Source organism: Maylandia zebra, linkage group LG13 (assembly GCF_041146795.1).
Source record: "Maylandia zebra isolate NMK-2024a linkage group LG13, Mzebra_GT3a, whole genome shotgun sequence".
NCBI lineage: Eukaryota > Metazoa > Chordata > Actinopteri > Cichliformes > Cichlidae > Maylandia > Maylandia zebra.
Window position 1 is genome coordinate 18,718,635 of NC_135179.1, and position 20,573 is coordinate 18,739,207.

At 42.4% G+C, this 20,573-nt stretch overlaps 1 protein-coding gene across 4 annotated transcripts in view; it reads right to left on the reverse strand.

The window, feature by feature from the left end:
- Window positions 1-20,573, reverse strand: part of slit1a (slit homolog 1a (Drosophila)) — an 86,768-nt gene that overhangs the window by 31,389 nt on the left and 34,806 nt on the right. For all 4 annotated transcript variants that reach the window (XM_004555826.4, XM_004555825.4, XM_004555828.4 and 1 more), the window contains exons 5-9: window positions 7,875-7,946; window positions 6,983-7,054; window positions 5,922-5,993; window positions 4,974-5,137; window positions 1,033-1,180 (exon numbers count right to left, since the gene is read on the reverse strand). In XM_004555826.4, the coding sequence (XP_004555883.1) occupies window positions 1,033-1,180; window positions 4,974-5,137; window positions 5,922-5,993; window positions 6,983-7,054; window positions 7,875-7,946 (528 nt within the window). The remainder of the gene's footprint in view (window positions 1-1,032; window positions 1,181-4,973; window positions 5,138-5,921; window positions 5,994-6,982; window positions 7,055-7,874; window positions 7,947-20,573) is intronic.

Genomic DNA, 20,573 nt, shown 5'->3' on the forward strand with positions numbered 1-20,573 from the left:
ATGCCTGAAGCCTAGCTTTTAGAAATGTCTCTGTATTTCTTGGGTGGTCATTTAATTAGAGAAGAACAAGAAGTGTGGACCAGCATGTCCAAATTAGGAAATTCAGAACGCCACTGCACTAGAAATGGGTCAGGGTTGTTGGGGAACATGGGATCTGTGACTTCCATGGTAGCTGGGTATTTATAAACAGACCCCATGGGGAGGAGGAGACCTAGAAACTTGCTGTGTCCTCCTAACGACACACATGCTCCTTGGAAGAACATGCAATGCGACCGCTGGCTTCCTCCCTTCATCCTCCTTTTTTTCTCACCATGCATAAATCACAAAGTTGCAGTGCCATTTCATGCAGATTTCTGGGAGTGGCATGAAAGCCCGATAAAGAGAACTAAAAAAGACTCGTTTGAAAAGTTTAGCCATGCATTCCTAGGAATTACAGTATCCTGGGCCGTAAACAGTTAATACTCAGACAGATGTTGGAGGGCTGATAAACTGAGGGAGGGATGTTAGTAAAGCACTCGCATGTGGTTCACAGCCATCTGAGCTGATAAGAGCATGCAGTTTCAATCTACAGTCGACCGTAAGACTGTATGTGTCGTTCTCAGTGCACAGCAAAATGATGAATGCCCTGCCAGGTGATTCATGCTGAAAAAACTAACCCAGAACAGCATGCGTACATAAAACAAGCATGCTCATATCTCCCCCGGCCTTGTGAAACCCCTACAATTAAAGAAAACGTTGACTGATGCAAAGAGAATTAAATTAAGAATGTTAAGAATTTTTGAGGAGTTTATAATGAATCTTTTCCATGTCAGTCACTCGTCCATGAAAACACTCTGTAAAGAATTATGGACATTTGTGATAGCTGCAGTGCAGCAGTCATGAAAAATGTATATTTCTAAAGTTTTCAGGCGGTATCAGATTTTGCACTTATTATTTTTCAGACACAGATGGTTTTTATTTGAAGACTTTTTTTTCTTTTGTAAAAGCTTTTTTTTGTCACATGTTTGATAAAGAAAGAAGTAGTGCGCTCACATTTCAGCCATGCTCTCAGGCAGGTTTGCTGGGATGGCAGTCAGACCTTTTCCTCTACAGTCCACGATGTTGTTACTGCAGGTACACATGGCAGGACAAGAGCCTCCACCAGTGCTGCAAGGCTGCGGGCTTGAAGACTCCTGGTGTCCTGAAGAGACAATCAGAGGGAAGGATATGCATAAAAGAGAGGAATGTGGAGCTGCTACAGGTGTGTGAGCACAGGTGAATTTGTTGGTTTCAGGATAACAAGATGTAATGGATGTAATTGCTGGAGATCTTTCTGTGGTGATATAAAGCCCCTCATGCTCCTAATTGAGGCTCAAACTCTTATGCGGCTGCTCAAGTCATCAAGCCTTTGTTTTATAAGCTGAATTGCAAATGAACACGCATTCCTAGGGATGAGAAAAACAAATAAAAGAAAAAGACTTACATAGCTTTTAGAATCAGTGGGTAAGAAACTAGGTTATATATCAAAGCAGTGCCGAAGTAGATGTAGGGGAGAGAAAGCGCTTGAATGAGCTGGAGTGGCAATTGAAGGTCTCCCAATAACATCCATTGATCTCTTCGCAAATATTCCTCCTGAGTCTGCGTTCTCTGGGAAGAACTGATGCCATTCTGCACATTCAGCTTTACAACCCCCCACCTCTCCACTTCTAAAAAGCTTCAACTTTTTAATTTGCATACAGAGCACACAACCCGTCATACTGTCTCTAGATACCTGTTCAAATAGCTATGGCACTGTCAACAGTGTGGTGAAGAGCAGGCGCTTGCGCTGGCAGTACAGCGTGTTTGGTGTGTGCGTACAAGATGTGTGTACGCAAGTCTAACCCAGATAAAATGAATAAAACAGACTTTTAAATGGCCTCATTTACACAGCATTACTAATCCAAGTTTCAAACCATGAATATTTGATCGCGTTCCTATCTATCGCTCAGCTTGTGTGGAAAAATGTTGGCGAGAGAGCCAAGTGGGAGTAGACATTCAGCGAGAGGAAGACAGAGTGAGTGATGGTGAAAGTCGGTGACAGAGAAAGCATAACTCCAGAATCATTATGGTTTACCATAAAATTACTGGCGCGAGCGTTTGGACCATTTAGCTAATAAGACATGTTTAAGGTCAGACTTCATACATCTGGTCAATCATAATCAATTACCTGATGGGACGGAATGCTTCGACACATCTGGGAATCAAGTCAGCGATTATCATCGCGAGTGTGACACTGGTACAGTCCCTCAGCACATGCGATATGAGGCACTGTGATCAGAGGACGGCAGAGGTTTGACAGATCTGGGATCAGGTGTAGGGCAGAGAAAAACTCCCTTCTGATCCAACATGGCATATCTGACAGGCCTGGGATCAGGGGGAGTGCAGAGCACAGCTGGAGTGCCCTTAACAATGACAGCTCTGTGACAGGTACACTTGAGGTGAAGCTGTTTGATGTTTGCTCCTCCCCTGTTTTTTTTTTCCTGCCTATCCCCCATTATCTCTCCAATTCGCCTTCTCTGCTACCCAGTTACCTTCCCATTGCCCTTCTTTTATTTGCTTTCCTTCTTCCAGCAGTTTTCCCCTGCTCCACCTGTACTTTCATACTCCCTTTTAACATCCTCATTTTCAGCCTCTTTATCACTGCAAGCCATTAGCTTCTGTCCATGTGCTCACAAGTCTTGATATTTAACTCCCCTCCATCGCTGGCCTCTTCCCATTTGTCTCCTCTGCAGTTTCCCATTTTTATAGGGTAATTCCTGTTTCACACTACAAGAGCTGTATTGTATTCAACCCTGAAGCAATTTATTATTAATTATTCATCTCAAACACAATATTTTTACTTTTGTATTATATTGTGAGAGCAGTTATGCGGTAGAATTAGTCATCCATTTTTTGTCATATAGAGCATGATGTTGGCACAAGAACCTTTTAACTTTGGGTTTGATCTGCTGCAAACGATCAAGGGAGTTATGCGTAATGTTTGGTTTGAATAAAACAACACACAGAAAAGCCCATTAAGACAAACGGGAGTAACTGTATCCTAAAGCAGAAACTGACGCTTGTGTAATTGGCTACAGCTAAGGGGAAAAAAGATTTTCAGCCAGATTTCAAACCTAAAAACCTTTTTGAAAGAAACAAAATTGTTTGGAGAACAGAAAATGCATCTCACTGCAGAAATTTGTGAGATAACGCAAATGAGTGACTGGTTTTGCACAGGAGTCCCTTCAAGCATTTAGAAAGTTAAAGAAGGAGTGTTTATTCTGCAAATGTTGTTTAAAATCCAATTTTCACCTGGATTTAGTACTTTTTAAATCCGCTTTTCCATTTTTTTTAATCATTAAGTATTGGTATACAGCACACAGCAATGTTTTTTTAAACTATTAAAGAATGACCCCATTTTTAAAGGGGACCGATGATAAATCATTGCCTGGAAAAATATTTTTCCTCAAAGCGAAGCAGTAAATGTGTTACTCTGCTCATTACAAGCAAAAATTTACAATACAGTGGTGCTTTCCAGCCTAAAACTGGGACTGAAAGAAAGTGAGTCATAACACAGGGTGCTGCAGAATTTCATCATATTTCGAATCGATGAATAACACACTGTACCCCGTTTTCCTTCTCCTGCCTCTCATAACAGCAACACGCCTCGCTTCTCCATCTTCTTTTCTTCCAACACAGCGCCACCCCGCCCCAAATCCCCCGCAGGTGGCCTGGCCTGGTCACAGCTCACACTAAATACACGCACAACCACACAGTGCTGAACATCAAAAATACTAAAAAAAACCCAAAAAACAGGAGTATGTGTGTATATGCATGTGCCAGCGAGCCAGTCCCTAATGAGTCCTTCACTGGGAGTTCAACTTCTGGTCACTCATCCTCTCAAGAAGAAACTGTTAGTATGTGTTTGTGTGTGTGCATCACTGTGTACTTACACACACAAATACATAGTAGCGGCAGATTTCCTGCTGGTGTTAGCAGGGACAAAAACGATCAGCTATTGACACTCTCAAAAAAAAAAAAAAATCAATGTTTGTCTGTCTACAACACTCCTAACTTTTTTAGGTATTTTTACACAACAGCAGCTTATATGTATGCTACATGAACTACAGCTCTCCATCATTCGAAACCTCAACTTTCTGTATCAGTATCCTATCAGAAACCAAATTTCCCTGACACCCCCTGCTCCCCTTTCGTATCTGGAATCGTTACACTCCCACGCTTTGAGTCTCTTTCCCTGGGCGATGAATAGTTAATGATCTGTGCTGTCACGCTGTATGGCTGCGTAAAAATCACAACCCATGGAGAGAGAGAGACAGAGAGAGGTACACACACACACAAATGTAGACACAAACACCCCTTGCAGCTGGCGTTGCAAGTGAGATGGCCTTGTGGGGAGTGGAGGTTCTCATGCTGTTTTTCCATTGTCCGGATATGATAACCCCAATGCACGGCATGACACACCCACATGCACATGCTCTCTCTGTCTCTCACACACACACGTGCACGCGCACGCACACACATGCGCACACACCGCAAAAGAAATAGTGATTTCAAAGCCACGGTTATCCTTGTGCTAGAAGGTGAGAAGCTATAAATAATGACAAATTGAGGAGAGAGGGTCTACTGTCAATGGGGGCAGCCATCGCTCCAGCTGTGCGCTGGGCATTTTCCTTGCAACAGCGCCAGCTCCTCAAGAGGTGGGCACTCATGCAAAGGCCAGAAGAGAGCATGGGGTTGCCAGGTTATCATGTGGCTGCCAGGTGAATACACACTGAAACAAAAACACAGGATACTTCCTGTGTTTTTGTGTCAGTGTGACCAGGGGACCGTAAAAGATTTACTCCACAGGGAGACGTTGTCATAAAGAACCATTTTGTTTGCTGCCTTTTGCACAAAAAAAACTTTTATAAAATGCATTGTTTGCTGGTCAAAAGTTTATTGTAAATGTATCTTACCTGAGCAGCTGAATTCATGCTTCTGTACTTCTGCCACATTAAGTCCTCTGAGCTCAGGAGGGGCAGTGCATTGTGTGAATAAGCCAATTGTAGGCCTCTGCCTGAGCCACTGGGCCAACCACGCCAGGTGACAGTCACAGTTCAGATTGTTCGAGTGGAGACGGCTGTTAAATGAGAGGGGGAAAAAAAAGAAAAGTTGATTGATTGAAGAAGTTTTCCTTTTCTGTCTAAAATACCACAAGCTGAAGACATAAATAGCATAAAACGTGTCTATTCTTTCCTACAACTCATCACATCCAATCCCTGTGGCAAAACACAAATGATACGCTGCACGGATGATTATAAATGACACTTTCTAAAAAAGAGGAACACTAAAGAGGTCTTTTCTAAACCTACTCCAAACACTGCATTCCTGCAGTGCTGTGCCTGTCCAGAATAACTCTTGCCGTGGTGAGGTGGACCTCTGGAGCATGTGTGTTAACTCGCAAATCCATGTGTGCAGACGCATGGTGTGCACACAAACAGAAAAGCCATATAATACTACCCCACTGGGAGCCTAAAATGTCACCGCAAGAGCAGTGGAGTCACGGTCCAGAGTTTCAGCAGGCATAATTGTTTTAATTTGTGCATAATTTCAGATTTAGTAATCACATACAATGCACAATACACAATAGACTTGTGGGGCTATTTGTGTCTATCTGGGCCAGTTGTTGTCTTTAGATGGAGGGAATAATGGCCCCTGGCATTGCTACAGACCCTTCTGTGGTACTCTGTGGTTATGGCTGCCACCCAACATTGACTGGAATGACAGAACCTGTCTACTCCCATTGAAATCACACAGGACTCAGCCCTTTCTCTGCTTTGCCTGTTTGTGTGTGGAATATTGTTTTATTTTTATGGGAAATATCTCCGGATCAGTAGAAAAGTGGTGGGATTTGTGAGACTTACAAAGTCCGTAGTTTGGGCATGTGGTTGAAGCTAGAGACGGGGATGCTGCTGATGTTGTTGTTGTTCAGCGTTCTGTGAAAAAGAAAACAAGATTTTAGCATCGGTAAACTTTTTGGAATCAGTTCTCTTTGAAACTCTCCCCGTCTCTCTTTCTTCTCGTGGCCTATCAGGAGTCTAGCACCTTATTCCTCGCAGATGCAGACATTCATGCATGCAAATATGCACAGGCAAGCTCACAGTCATGATCACACCACTTTCATCGAACTCTGGGCATCAGCTGCAGAAAGAGAATCGGGTCATTTCAATCAGCCTAATAACCCTTTGCAATATTTCAACCTGCTACCCCCTTTCAACGCAAGCTGTCCTCCTCCCCCCACGAAACCTATAAATACAGACCCTATCAAAACAACCCCCTATCCCTGCTTGTACCACTGTGACAACCCTACGACTATTTCCTCCATGTCATGACAGCAGCTGTCACTTTTTTCAAACCCTTCATACACAAACACACATGCAAAACAGCCTTTCGCTATCAAAATAGCAAGCCTGTCAAAGTGCCCTCGTCCCCCTGCCTGAACTGTAAGTCTAAATTGTTTCAGGTGGAGAGCTCTAACAGAGACCGCTTGGACACTTTAGACAAGGGATGATTAATTGAATGTTCAAAAACTGCTAAGCATGGTCACCAATGCATGGAGGATTGAGTGCTAACTTGAATAGGATTCTTTTTTTTTTTTTTTTTGTAAAATGGTAGGAACCCCCAAATGTCAGATGGCCTGCCCAGAAGTGGGTGATGTGTAGATGGAGGTGAAGTGGTGGGCAGGTGGGGGGTGTTAATGTGATCGAAGGGAACACTGCTGTCAACTGTGACTTAATGGAGCTTGGTCTCCATGATGCTGGCCCCCCTCGTGAGGCCCACAGGGGGGTATTTTGGTATAAGCCAGGCCTGTGCTTTGTTAGTTATGCTTATTAGCGAGGCCAAAACAATGTCTTAATTTAACTAAGTGCTTTAATGGAACAATAGAGGGCTGGGTTGGATGAATAGCATCACTTCAGATACTTACAGCACTTCCAAGCCTCTCAGAGCTCTGAAGGCTCCGTCCTCTATGCAGCTGATGTGGTTTTTATCCAGCTGGCTGCAGATCACACACAAGAGAGAGCCTTTGTTACACGAGGCACATACAGTAAACAATCTTTCCGCCTCCCTATAGGCTATTTGTAATCATGGGTACAGTGAGCAGAACACTGATGGATTGTGGTAAATCAATACTGGTTTAGTCATCTCAGCTCTTGTAACCCCAAGAGTAGCACTTCACTAATTGTTTATCTGCATCGATACACCTCATAAATCTACAGTATGTGTCCGTGCGAAGATGCAAATCAGTGTTGCTACAAGACGCCTTTGGGGAGCTCTGTGTGTGTGTGTGTGTGTGTGTGTGTGTGTGTGTGTGTGTGTGTGTGTGTGTGTGTGTGTGTGTGTGTGTGTGAGCGTGTGTGAGGTAGTTAGTCTACTTAATCAGTGTGATGCACAGTCTGCTGGAATTACACATACCGACATGTACATAATGTTTTGCGGTTCCCAAAGGCCATTAACCCGACTGGATAAATATTGGAAAATGTTCATTTACAGTAGCTTGTAATATAATAATTTATTCTGTATAATCTTGCTTGACTCTTCATTGACTTGCCATAACTGCAATGTTAGAATCATGTTAATAACTAATTAACCAGTTATTTTTATACTTCCTTAAGTGACTTTTAATCACTTAACTGTTTCCATGTATTTTTCAGTTTGTAAATGTGGTTACTTTCAGATGTTGCTAGACTTTTTGGTTGCATTCATCATAACCTCATAACTTTTTTAAAGCTTCTATAGACCAATCCTTATTTAATAACGAAGATAACTGTACATTGCAGGGCAGAGCACATTTACCCTGGAAAGAGTGAGGTACTCACAGGTTTTTGATGTCTGTAGCTCCCCTGAAAGCTTTTCTGGGAATGGACTGGATGTAGTTCTCGCTCAGATCTCTGCGGACACAATAAGAAGGCATCGGTTAGAGACAATCCATCCTCGATTATCGCTTTGGTTTGGTCTTTTTTTACTTTGAGAGGATGTGTGTCCAATATAACTCAATTTCGGAAGCAATGTTAACATGTTCCAGCAATTTCCTCTGTGAACCTTTCACTTCTAGTGTTTAAGCATGCTTTGCTAGCAGCAGGAATCAAACTCTATTCAGTGTAGCTCTTTCTTTTAACACACTCAATGGTGCAGAACAGGAACGCTATGGGCATTTTTTTCCCTTCTGCCAACACCCTTAGGTCTGATACTGCATGGCCAACTCATTCATAATGAAGATGTTATTTTTTTTGTTGTTGGCTGTATTATTCAATGTTCACTCAGGCTATAATTTGTTCACTGTGCCCTGACCATGCACTGGTGTGAGGCACCAGTTCACAGACAGTTGGGCAGACAGACAGCTGGGCAGCGACCAATGAGATGTTGGTGGTGTTCCCGCAGTAGCACAAAGAGCATTATTTTCCCATATAATATTTGGTGTGTGTGTGAGTGTGTGTGTGTGATAATCGACCCGAACAGAGAGAAAAGCAGTATTTGAAGCACAAGACCTATTTTAATTGTCACAGTATTTTGCCTATTGTTTAAATTGTGAGCTAACCTGACTCAGAAAGCATGTAACCATCTTCTGTACATACTCTACTCAGGGAAACTCTTGGCTGATACCAGAGAGGCTCCTGCCTCATGCAAGGAAGGCTCCCACAGCCCGGACAGATGTAAACAGAGCACTTATGGTCACCCACAGAAGGGCTAAGGCACAACACCAGAATCAGACTTTGATGACTCCTGCTTAGTTAATGTTCATGCGCACCACAGCATGCAATCCTCTGATGCACACAACAAATATCCACGCTAAAACCCCCATGGGGTAATGCTAAAATGAGTTCCCAAGACACACAGTCTCACATAGTGTCCCCACTGGGTGATGCTTTCCAGAATGTTCCCGGGAATGAATATCGCACAGACATTGTTTCGGCAGGATACAAAAGAGGGGAGTAAAACGCATTACAGCGGTTGTGTTGCTCAATCCATCTAATGAATGGGTGGTTGTTTCTTTACGGTACAGCAAAAATTAAAAGAGTACTATGCAGGCCACTGCAAATACACCACAATTAAAATGGAATTTGTGTGTTTGATTCCATGGCATAAAATATTGAGGTCAGATTGAATTGTGGCAGTCTACTCTGACTTGTAGGGTCTTGCCCCGTGTTTACAGTCTTGTTCCATTAAAAGACGGCATTACAATGATGTTGCATGGGAATGACCGTGTTAGGGGCACTTTTATTTAGCGGATAAGGGAACAAGTAAGCAGCCCTTTATATGGCTGCTATTCTGAACACACAAAAACCTGACGAGCACGTACAGATGTGCAAATGAAACACACACGTCGCTGGCTCGCGTTCAGACAGAACATAAATATTCCATCTAGTGGCACATTCTAATTTTATCCTGTGAGGTTTCTGAGTTACATTTTCTCGGAAGATCTGCATAACATCTGCTTTCATTGAGATATAGGGCATCACAGTTAGCAGGCAATTTAGGCAATTACACAACAATAATCTAGCTATTCTGTCAGTCTGCCATATTTTGCAGGATCATATCCCAAACACCAAACCGGCTTCGTGTCTCCTAACTAGCAAACATGAGAGCCAGAACGGTTGTGCTCCCTCCAGCTCCTTTGTTGTTCTCTTGGCAAAACAGCATGAGTGAAGAAATGAAAGCTGAGTCAGTCTGGCACCCGGGCTGAATTGGTGCCGCTTATCAAAGGAGGTCTACCTGGACCTGAACTCTAATTACTAATTAGTCCCCTCACCTTCTCTTCACCTTTCTACAACAAAAGAAAACCACCAACACACAAAAGATGTCTCTTTTGTGATCTTCTGCATACATTTGGTTAATGACTTCTTGCCCCTGGACATATGAGGATATCTTTTCTCTGTGTGGTGGTTGTATGTGTGTGTTCACTCCCAGGCTCCAATGGGAAATTTCAACAAATTGCTGTGCTCAGGCGGCATTAAATGCCGGAGGCAGTAGGTGCTGGGAGAGGAAGAAAGACATAAATATGGGGACAGGCATGAGAAAAGGATGGAAAGCTCTGATGATATGAGGACAATCCCATTTTTGTAAGTAGTAAAATGATAGCTCTAGGGTGAACTCGTCAATCCTGCTAGCATGCTAAAACACAATTGGTTAGAGTGATCTATAGACTACCAATTATGGTGCTGTTTGACTGGATTTGGTGCTGAGGTCGTGGGAGGTCACTTAAAAAATATAAGTCTATTCTGGGACAATGTGCACCCCCCCCTCAAAAAAACCCATGACAACTATAAATGATGCTATCTATAGTGCCAGAAAATCTCATTTACTTATACTGCTTTTGTCCCTTTGCATGTTTCTTTCTCTCCCTTTGTCACATCAAACACAATAATCACAGTGGTCATGGTTTGGAGTCTGAAGTCTTCTGTATTCTATAAGGATTTATCGACGGGTTAAACTCCTACAGGAGCCAGAACAATATTAAATTTAGCAACTCGACATTTCTGCATTTACACATTCCTAAAATGGCAAACAGGACATTTCTGTGGGAGACCATACTGTATTTTACATAGTCTGTGGTTGCCCCTCACTGGTATTTTCTAAGCTTGGCTCCAACTGTGTTGCTGCTGAGAACTTTGACATCTCTGATTAGTTGATTTCAGTCGAGCTGATTTCAGGGAAGCACTGATCCATTCAAAAACAGACATGATTATATGACAACAGTCACCACAAATAGAGATAATGGTCACCATGGTGTTTGACACAAAATCTAGCGACAGTAAATCTAATGTTAAAGCCTTTTAGCAAATACCACGACAGTGCATCACTTGTGCAGCAGCCCAGAGATAGTTCAGAAATCATCTTGGCAAAGGAACCACTTCCATCTTCTTTGTGCCTTGTTTCTTCATGAAATCATCTTGGATTTGAGTGTCTGGCCAGCGCATATGTTTTAAAATGTGTGTACTGCATCAGACTTATCTAACCTCAGAGTCAGATAGTGGATTGCAGGAGCAGATAAAGTCAGGAGACGAAGGAGAAGCGGTTATAACCTCCGGGCTTCATGACACTCGCAGAGCTCTGTTCGGGGTAGAAGAAACCACCAGAGCTTTGCAGCAGTCGCCACTGCCCAGACTCCTTCCATGCACTCATTACAATGCGTTGAAGAATATCCCGAGGCAGTCCCTCAGCCTCTACTCCAAGGCTGAGGGACTTGCTGCAATAATGTTAGACCTACAACTTTTTCTTTCCTTATTTCCTGCACGCAGCATGCCTTTTTTTCATCATAGGTGTGCGATCCAACGCTTGAGTGAACAAGAGTGAGTGTTCAAAAGAGCCAAGACCTGGTATACATTTACCTTAATGCACTACATACCATGCAAGTGGGCAGTTAGTTCATTAATGTACCCCTGGCTCTTTCTGGGTGACGTTGCTCACAGTTCATTCCCATTGTTGCCGTAATGATGCGGTAACACACATGTTTTCAGGTGTGTCTTCGCTGTATGAACTACAGTCTCTAATATACTGCGGTCAAGCTTTTTAAGGTTTCACTTATTCAGGACCTCAAACAATCTTATTGTTTAATCAGTGTAAATTGCTCTGATAATAAACGTAGCTACTGATATGCTGGTTTACAAGAATCCCCGCAGAGTCTATATCTGAAATAATTAGCTATGTTATCAGACATAGCTCAAGGCGCCTGGTCTGAAGATTAGCTCCACGCTGAAGGTAATGTCTGGTTCCTGTCTGATTCACATCATTAACCTCTGATCTCTATCTCAGTACACTACACTAACACTGTACATACCTTCATGATACACATACCTACTATGGTTTCATGTTAATATACGGATCAAAACGCCAGCGTAAAGACACGCTGTGACCCTTTTAATTCTTTAATCATTGTTTGTGACGGCAAAATGAATATCTAGGGATGCTGAAGCAGTTCAGCCACTTAATTAAAAACAAAGTATAACGTTTCAGGCATTTCAGCTTTTGCATTTAAATTTTTTGACTAAAACTCAAGGAAGCTACATGTTCACATGGTAGCAACTTGATGATCACAAGGTAGTCGGATTTATTTCATCTATTTTGCTCTATATGGGATCATGAAAGCTTCTTTGAGCTGATCCCTTGTCATGTTTGATTTGGCAGAGTTTTACACTGGATGCTCTTGCTGACACAACCCAAAAGGGAATTAGTGTCTCTGTCTGGAATGGAAGCAGAAACCTTTTGCTTGCTAAGCCAGTGCGTTAACCACTACACTACGGAGGCACCGCCCTGTAGGGGACCATAATTACCCAAATGAACATTATGCTGTATTAAAGGTAGCTTTTTAAACCAATAACTCACCAAGAGAGTGTTGCACTAAATCAATTGCGAAGTAGTGTTATATCTCATAAACTTCTATTAAGTTGAGCCTCTTTCAGAAATCCCTGAAGTTTCCCTCTTATGATCATGAGGAAGAAAGCAAGTTTAAGGCACATCTGCATTGGCTTCACTTTTAAGGCAGTCCAGCTTTTATACACATTTCGTGGCTGACACCTGCAAAGCTTCAGGATATTTGGTGTGGGCGTAATTTATATCTCGTAATGACCTTTATACACATAGACATATTTGCACATGAGCTTACATGTGAAAACAAATAACTGCCTCTGTCATACACGAAAGATTTCTTAGTTTCCGACTTTGTGCCTCCACATTTGGCTGTCAAAAGCTTTGATACCTGGGAGGATAAATCCTATTTATGATATGTTAGTTTTAAAGCTTTTCCTTAGGAGAAATTTCAACTGCCTTTTAAGAAGATGTGTGCACTCTGTCGACTTCATTGATGCCTTCTACAGCTGCTGGTCACTATTAACACTTTACTTTTCTGTATACTTTTTCTTAAACATTCTCAAGGTGAACTCAGGTTGTTTTTGAAAGAGATATTCTCAAAAATATGCAATGAAATAAATACATCTTATTTGTTTGTTTGCTTTTCACTGCTGCATAACTTGGGGAAAACCAGCTATTTTCGAAACGCTGTCACATGTATGAAAGTGTGGGTAAATGTAGACCACTTCCCATCAAGAGATGAGATTTGTTTGGGTGATAGCTCTTTTAAATTTCAAAAGCAAAGAAAATCACTTAAATGCACTGGATAGAAATCTTTTTTTTCACAGGGCAGCAACTCAGTAATGCAGAAAGGGATGAAGATTTCCTGTTGCTGCTTCACAGCCGTTCACCCTTATTTCATCACTCTCTCTTCAGTCCACCTCTTCCTGCATTGTTCTTTTACAAAGAGTTATACAGTCAAGCTACGAAAACATTTCAACCTATTTTAAAAATATCACAGTCAATGAAAAGAAGCTCCTGATCCATTTATTACTAATTAAATTTTATGGCGATTATAAATAGAGTATCTCTCTAAAAGACTTCCCTCTATGGTCCCTGTGTAAGTGCATTTATTTTAGGCCGGGTGTTTGTTTTCTCAAGAGCTCGACTAGATTACATGATAAGAAAATGTTTACCCTTGCCAAATGCTCTTAATTTTATTCTACCATTTAAAGAGGGAGAAAAAGACAGAAAGACAGAGGGGGAATGTGTCTGATTACTTACTCATTAAGAGAGTTAATGAGGTGTGTGAGAGCTGTTAAAAGAATGGCAGTGTGCTGCCACTAAATGCTAACTACTTTCTTCCTCCCTGCATGGTAAAAACCCACAAGTAGACACACATATAAACAGCCACATAAACAAACTGTGGGCCTTCAAAAAGAAGTCATTGCACGTGGAAATGTACCAACAAATGAGTCAAGATACAACTGCAAATAGAGAGCAATGCTTTCAGATAGAGAAACTAAGCCAAACATACACAAACTGTTTATGTCTACATATCATTTATTCCTCTGTCAAGGGCATAATTACCTAAATGTTTATTAGCAATCAAAGTGAAGGCCTGGGATTCAAAAAGGAAATTTTGCAGGTGACTTTAATGTCGATACTCTTTTTTTGGACCAGAGACTTAACCTGGTAAAATCCCAGGAACAACACAAGGAAGTGGCAGGCAAGCCACAAAAGGTGACTATGATTTTAAAAAGTTTAATTAAAAGAAAAAGAACCTTGAAGTTTGAAAGGGTTACATTTTGACAGTTATCAGCACTCAGAGGCCATAACACACAAAAATAAAGCAAAATATAAGAAAGGTAAGTCTGAAGAGTCATGAGTCTATTTTGAGCTTAACAAACATGCCTTGTGTGTTGAAGACATAAACAAAAACTTTAATGTGCTGACACGCTTTGTGTACTGTATGTGTAGACAGGTCTTTGGTTGAGCTGAAAGAGAACAAAAATGAGTGAAGGTGTATGTGTGTGGGGGGATAACATAAAGACAATGAGGTGAGAAAGCACATAGATCGAGTCTGCAAGGCCTTTGGACCCTCGCCAAAAACACAGGCATGAACATGTGAATTTGTGTGGCCCGGAGAGAGTGACTGAGAGTGACTGAGTGTTCCTGTGTGCGGCCAAGACTGTCTCTGCCTTCCTTCTCACCCTCACGCCCTCCCCCAATCCTGCTCTCTCCACACCTTCACGTCTTGCTTCCCTTCCGGCTAAAATAAATGATAAACATGCCTCTTAGCCGTGCCTCCCTTCACTTTCTCCCTGCTGTCTGACCTCAGTGTTTCGTGCCTCCGCAAAGGAGTAAGTGCAATCTGGACGAGCGAGCCAGACACCACCACTATCATCATCATCGTGATTACCATTATCATCTGCAGGTCAAAACACCGTCTTAACGTCTTAAAATCTTTCATTCATGCTCACACAAATTATCATGCACACGCGCACAGATGTGGTACACTAGCATGCTCGGTGTGTAAGGTGCCTCTCTCATCCCTTTGTGGTGGAGAAAGGAGGAGAGAGCTTAGTGGGAGGAGGACTGGTAAGCAGCGACGGAAAAATCGCTTCTTTTACAAAGAGAAGAATAACGAGGCTGCTTTAGGAATACTCTTACACAAAAACCCAAGAGAGAAAGTCTTGCTTCCCTACTCTTTTTCTCTCTTCTTGGACTAAATATAGGCCATACAAAGAATCACAATGAAAAACAAATACTGGACTAATACTGAATGCAGCACATTTCAGTGGCATCTGTTTGTCTTTGTTGTCTTTGTTTTACTTTGAAAGCTAATGTCAACTAAAACTAGTACAAACAGGCAGGGAAAATAATTGATTGGAGCTACGTATCACTTCCCCCTTTCCTCCGCAGTGTCACTTTCTCTATTTATTTATATGGACTGCAGGAAATATGTCATTGAGCAGCATTATCTCATTTCCAGCAGGCCAGTTGGACTGTCATAGCAGCCTTCTTGTTTATAACTTTAACCCTCTAAAGTCTTGCACTTCTGCACATGCTGAAAGAGGGGAAAGGGAGGCCATTGTGGACGCATCTGGGGAGAGTTTATGATTTATTCTGATGCTGAAAAATAGAGCTAGCCTAACACGCTCTGTCTCTCTCCTTCCCCTCACTCTCACAACACACACACATAGACACACTTCCTCAAACTGTCTCTTTTCGATGGGACCTAAAGGGGATTTCATGGATGGACTCCGCTCTAATCATCTGCAGCTCACCAACCAATGAGAAACACACAGCGCTCCCAGACTGGAAAACTCAACAACCACCAAGAGAAAACACAATGTCAGTGGAACTTATCAAGTCCACATGATGGCTGACACACACACACTGAGACTCAAGACAGAGCTAGTTTAACTGTTATCCACATCTCTTCTTTCACTGTAAATGATTCATGATGTCTGTGTGTATTTGCAGGCTTAAAAGTCCCATATGACCGCACACATGTGGCTGCGTGCTCTGCTGCCACCCATGAAGCAAGTTAAAGGGTTTCTATAGCAAGAACGAGGGAGAAAATCTATACTTGGTCAGAGCTCTAGATTCACCCTAATTTCCCCCTACCATTATGTCTGCTTGAGTTTCTGAGTGTGTCCAAGCCTTTCATTGGCAGTCAGGCTGAATGATGGAGCAGGGCTGAGCAGCATCGATCATGACAAACGCTTACAGGCACTATCAACAGACAGCGGGGTGTACGATAGCGATGCTTTGCACAGGGGCACAGCCAAGCCCTGTCTCCATCCATCATGCTGTCTACCTGCTGGAGAACAATGTGAGAAGAAAAGAGGAAAAGCCAGGAGGGTGAGGTAGAACCACCTCTCAACAGGTCCATTATCACTCCTATTACCTATCTGTGCATTAGCCAGCGGGCTCGCTCCAAGCCAGAAATAATCATCTCCATCTCTCAGAATAGCCTGGAAATCATTTTACTAGATTGGACTAATGTTTTACACAGAGCCAGGGTGGGAGAAAAAGGGAAGGAGACAGCCATTTAGAAAAACAACAAAGTCAATCCGGTTGGCCGGTCTCACTCTCCCTTTATCACACACACACAAGCCTGTGCGCGCACACATACTGTGTGGTCTTGCTAAACTAGTTAAAGATGCCTCTTTGTGGATGGCTGGCTACCTAGAAAGTGGAAAACTGATCCCGAAGATCGGATGACAGCTTTTCCTGGAAACGCTGGTCTGAGGTCAGTGTTATTGAGCCACTGTGATGACAGATCCACCGCACCTAACCACAGGCAGCTGATACCAGATCAGAGGACTGTCACAAAGATACACATTCAGGAGCTATTTCAATCAACACAAAAACAGCAAGCTTCGAGAGGTCTAATTGACTCCATGCAAAGACGATAACATTTTCGGAAGACTGAGAATAGAAAAAAAAAGCATGAACCAGAGGAGAGTAGATTTGATGAATGCTGACCAAACTGAACCCCTGCATAAATCACCTCCTCGTTTCCTCTGGATTTCTCTAAAGAACTTGTATACACCCTCGTCTATTCTCTAGAGTGACTGAAATCGAGAGTGAGATCTCCCAGTCATTACTTTAAGCATTTACAGTTGCCATCACACATGGAAAGTATCGCAAAAGGAGACGAGAGGACTAAGCCAGAGGGAAGGTGAGCAGAGTAGCTACCTTTACGTTGTGCTTGTTCTCCCTCCAAATCCCTCTGAAAGCTCAACTTAAAAACAGCCCAAAGGTACATGCCTAGATATACAAAGTCAAGGACGCAGAGTCTAAACAGACTTCATTAAAATGGAAACCTGCACGCTGTACATTTAACCCATCTCGCTACTTAATGGCTACACAGTTACTTCTCTAAACTTTTAATCATTTTAAATATATTTGTATTACTTATTTAAATGGTTACATTTCGCAGGTGTGCACTGACTTAAATATAACCCATGCCGTTAAATACACATTATGATGTTGAGGGGAACAACAGGCACTGAGTGGGAGGCGGTTGTTCCATAACACAGAGGAGAGGAGAAGTGATGGAACAATAAAGACTGCAGACTCTGGCTCACCGTGATGTATGAGACAGGTGCATTGTGGCTGACATCAAGTCAACAGTTCTCCCTGGGCATGCTGTATATCACCTTATCTTTAAGAGGACACACTCACATGCACACAAACACACACTCCAAGGCATACACATGTACGGTGCTTTGACTTCCATACACAAAATATCCTAAGGCAGCAAGAGAGCAATGTAATCAGCAGTAAGTCAGGGGTCTCATCCTGATATTTCTGCACCGAGTAATCCACAAAGCACACAACATAGGCACTCGGGGTTTGCCAAAGGCAAGATCACCAAGTGTACACAACACATTTTCACAAATTTAAGGTGGAATCAGAGTCGTGCATGGTAATATTCATGGTAATAAGTTCGTCCAGTGTAGAGTTGTTGTTAGAATTCTTGGTTACAGGCGTTCTAATGTCCTAACATCAGGCTTGCATCTTGATAATGATGACTTCATTCAGAGATGCCCACGATAAAGGTTTTCTTACTAAAGTATAGTTCTTACTACTGAAAGATGTTTGCCAATAAAAAGGAAAAACTGAGGATTTCTTTTATTTAATGTTTCCACAGTCATCAGTCTCTAGCAGCATCAGAAATTTGGATGAGAAAAATAAAAAGCTCTCAGTGCAGCAGCCATGGTTTGTTACATATCTGAGGAGTAAAATGGGTATGGCAAGGCCTACTCAAGACAATCTATAGGCCCACTCTGTGTGTAGACATCGTTTCTGTTTGCTTTTCTGACTAGAAAAAACCCAGAAACAAAACTTTTCAAACATCTAGAGGCAAAAGCATACACTTATTCTCCTAATTTACCCTAACGATGAAGTAATACAGCACAGATGCCCAGAATAAGTACACTGGATACATATAACACAATAACACCTGGGTGAGTTTCAGGTCAGAGCTACTCAGGGACTTTCCATCTCCTTCTGCTCAGACTGCACTGCCTGTCCCAGATATCTTATTACATAAGTAAAAAGCTAAAGGTTAACCACTGGTCAGCTAGCACTGTTTCTGTGTATGTGTGTGTGTATGAAGAGATCTGAGGAGGCGATATTTCCATTCTATGACACACGTGTGTGTGTGTGTGTGTGTGTGTGTGTGTGTGTGTGTGTGTGTGTGTGTGTGTGTGTGTGTGTGTGTGTGTGTGTGTGTGTGTGTGTGTGTGTCAGGGGTCAGCAGAGGTATTCATAGAGGTATGAATAAATAACTGCAGGTTCTCTGAGACTATGGAAATCTTTCATGAATATAACATGAGGCAGTCAGGACCCCAAATGGCTGTAGTCACAAATCAGCAATGCACACACACAGATGCACAAAGTCTATCAAACTAAATGTAAAATATATGTGATGTTGTTTTTTCTTTCTCTTTTGATTCAGCTTTCAACTTCACAGCTTCTTCTGTGTCTTTTGAATTATACTGATCCTTGAGGTGATTTTGTTCAATTAACAGTTTGTTTTGATGTCCGTTTGAATTCATGCTGACCTTTTTTTTCTTGGGCTCATAAGGGGTTTTGCAAACACCCTTTGGAAAGCTGGGATTAAAACTGCAGTCAGAGTGCCTCAAAGCCTCTGGGCTTTCATTTTCATTTCTATCAGTGTTCTTCATTAACTTCACCGCATAAAGAAAGTCATTCCACAAGAGCTAACGGCCCAATACTTTGCAGATTCAATTTTGCTCAGGCAGCAACTCAAAACCCACATCTGGTGAGTGTGTTTGTAATCCTTGTGTTGGGATGGGTTCGCAGTCCAAACTAAAGGTGCGAGGCCAGAAACCGCAGAGGTGCTGGTTGCTAGGAGACAAAAAGGTACCCAGCTGGAATTGTGACTAAGCCTTGAGAGTAGTGTGTGTGTGTGTGTGTGTGTGTGTGTGTGTGTGTGTGTGTGTGTGTGTGTGTGTGTGTGTGTGTGTTCTGCTTGTAAGAGCATGGCTGGGGATGGCAGTGGAAGGGGCGGACAATGCAAATGGTCCCAGCTGTGCTGCAGTGGGTGGGAGTCGTCCTGAGAGAAAGAGCTAAACAATGGACATCACAGACTCCTCTGGATGTTTACCCTGTCTTCCACACTCCTTCAGAATACCCTCATCCTCCCACACTGACAGCCCACATACAGCGTAGACAACTGAGTGAGTGAAGCAAACTTTGCAACCAGACAGTGACAGACAAAGACAACAATTCGAGCTTGTGAATAGGATCATTTACTATGAATTGTTCGACATGTTTTCAAAAGAATTATGGCACATGTTAATGTGAATCGTTTCGGTGGATCTAAAGTTATTCCAAGTGAGGTTTTTAGATTGACCAGAGCACCACCGTAACTGAAAAACACATCGCTCTTGCTGTCTGACAGCCTACCTGCCTCTTTTATTCATTTGGTATGTGATATTCCCTGCTTGGATTTCTTAAAATATTTTCGAACCATCGCATATGGCCTTGAGGTGTGTTCATTAATGAGTGACCGGCCTGGAGCTGCAGATGTGATCTGCAATGCTCAGGAGATAAAGATGAGGCCAGACTCTGCTTTCAGGATTAATGAACCTTTGCAGAGGTGCAGCTGTAGGCATGGGCTATTACCACAGGGGCCAAACGTGCACTCCAGCACGCAGACATACTCACAAAATATATCTCCAAAATGAAAAAAACCCCCCAAAAAAACAAACAAAAAACCCCACAATAATTTTTCCTTTTTCTTACAGTGTCAAACACAATGGAGGCTAAAGCACATCCGTCATCAACCCCAAACATTAGCATAAAGACTGATTACTCCCCAGGGCTGAGAGTCATCTGCTGAAGTAATGAAGGCATGCCAGTACAGTTAGCAAGCTGTCACTAGCCAGATGAGGCCAATACCTTCAGATAAATTACTGAAACAATGACAGTGATGATGGATAAGTGGGAATACAGTGGCGTTTTGTTCCATATGTGTGAGTACTGAATCAAGTCCATTTGCTCTAGCTGAACTAACATGCCACTGTGCTTGCTTGTGTAATCATGTCTTTGGCAGCCTGTGTTTTTGTGTGTTCTTGAAAGCAACTTCGGGATCATTTTATTGCCATAAGTTCTGCATGGATGCCGATACATAGCCCGGGGCTGAGAGCATGAATACTTGTGGCTGTGTGTTTGTGTGTGTGTGG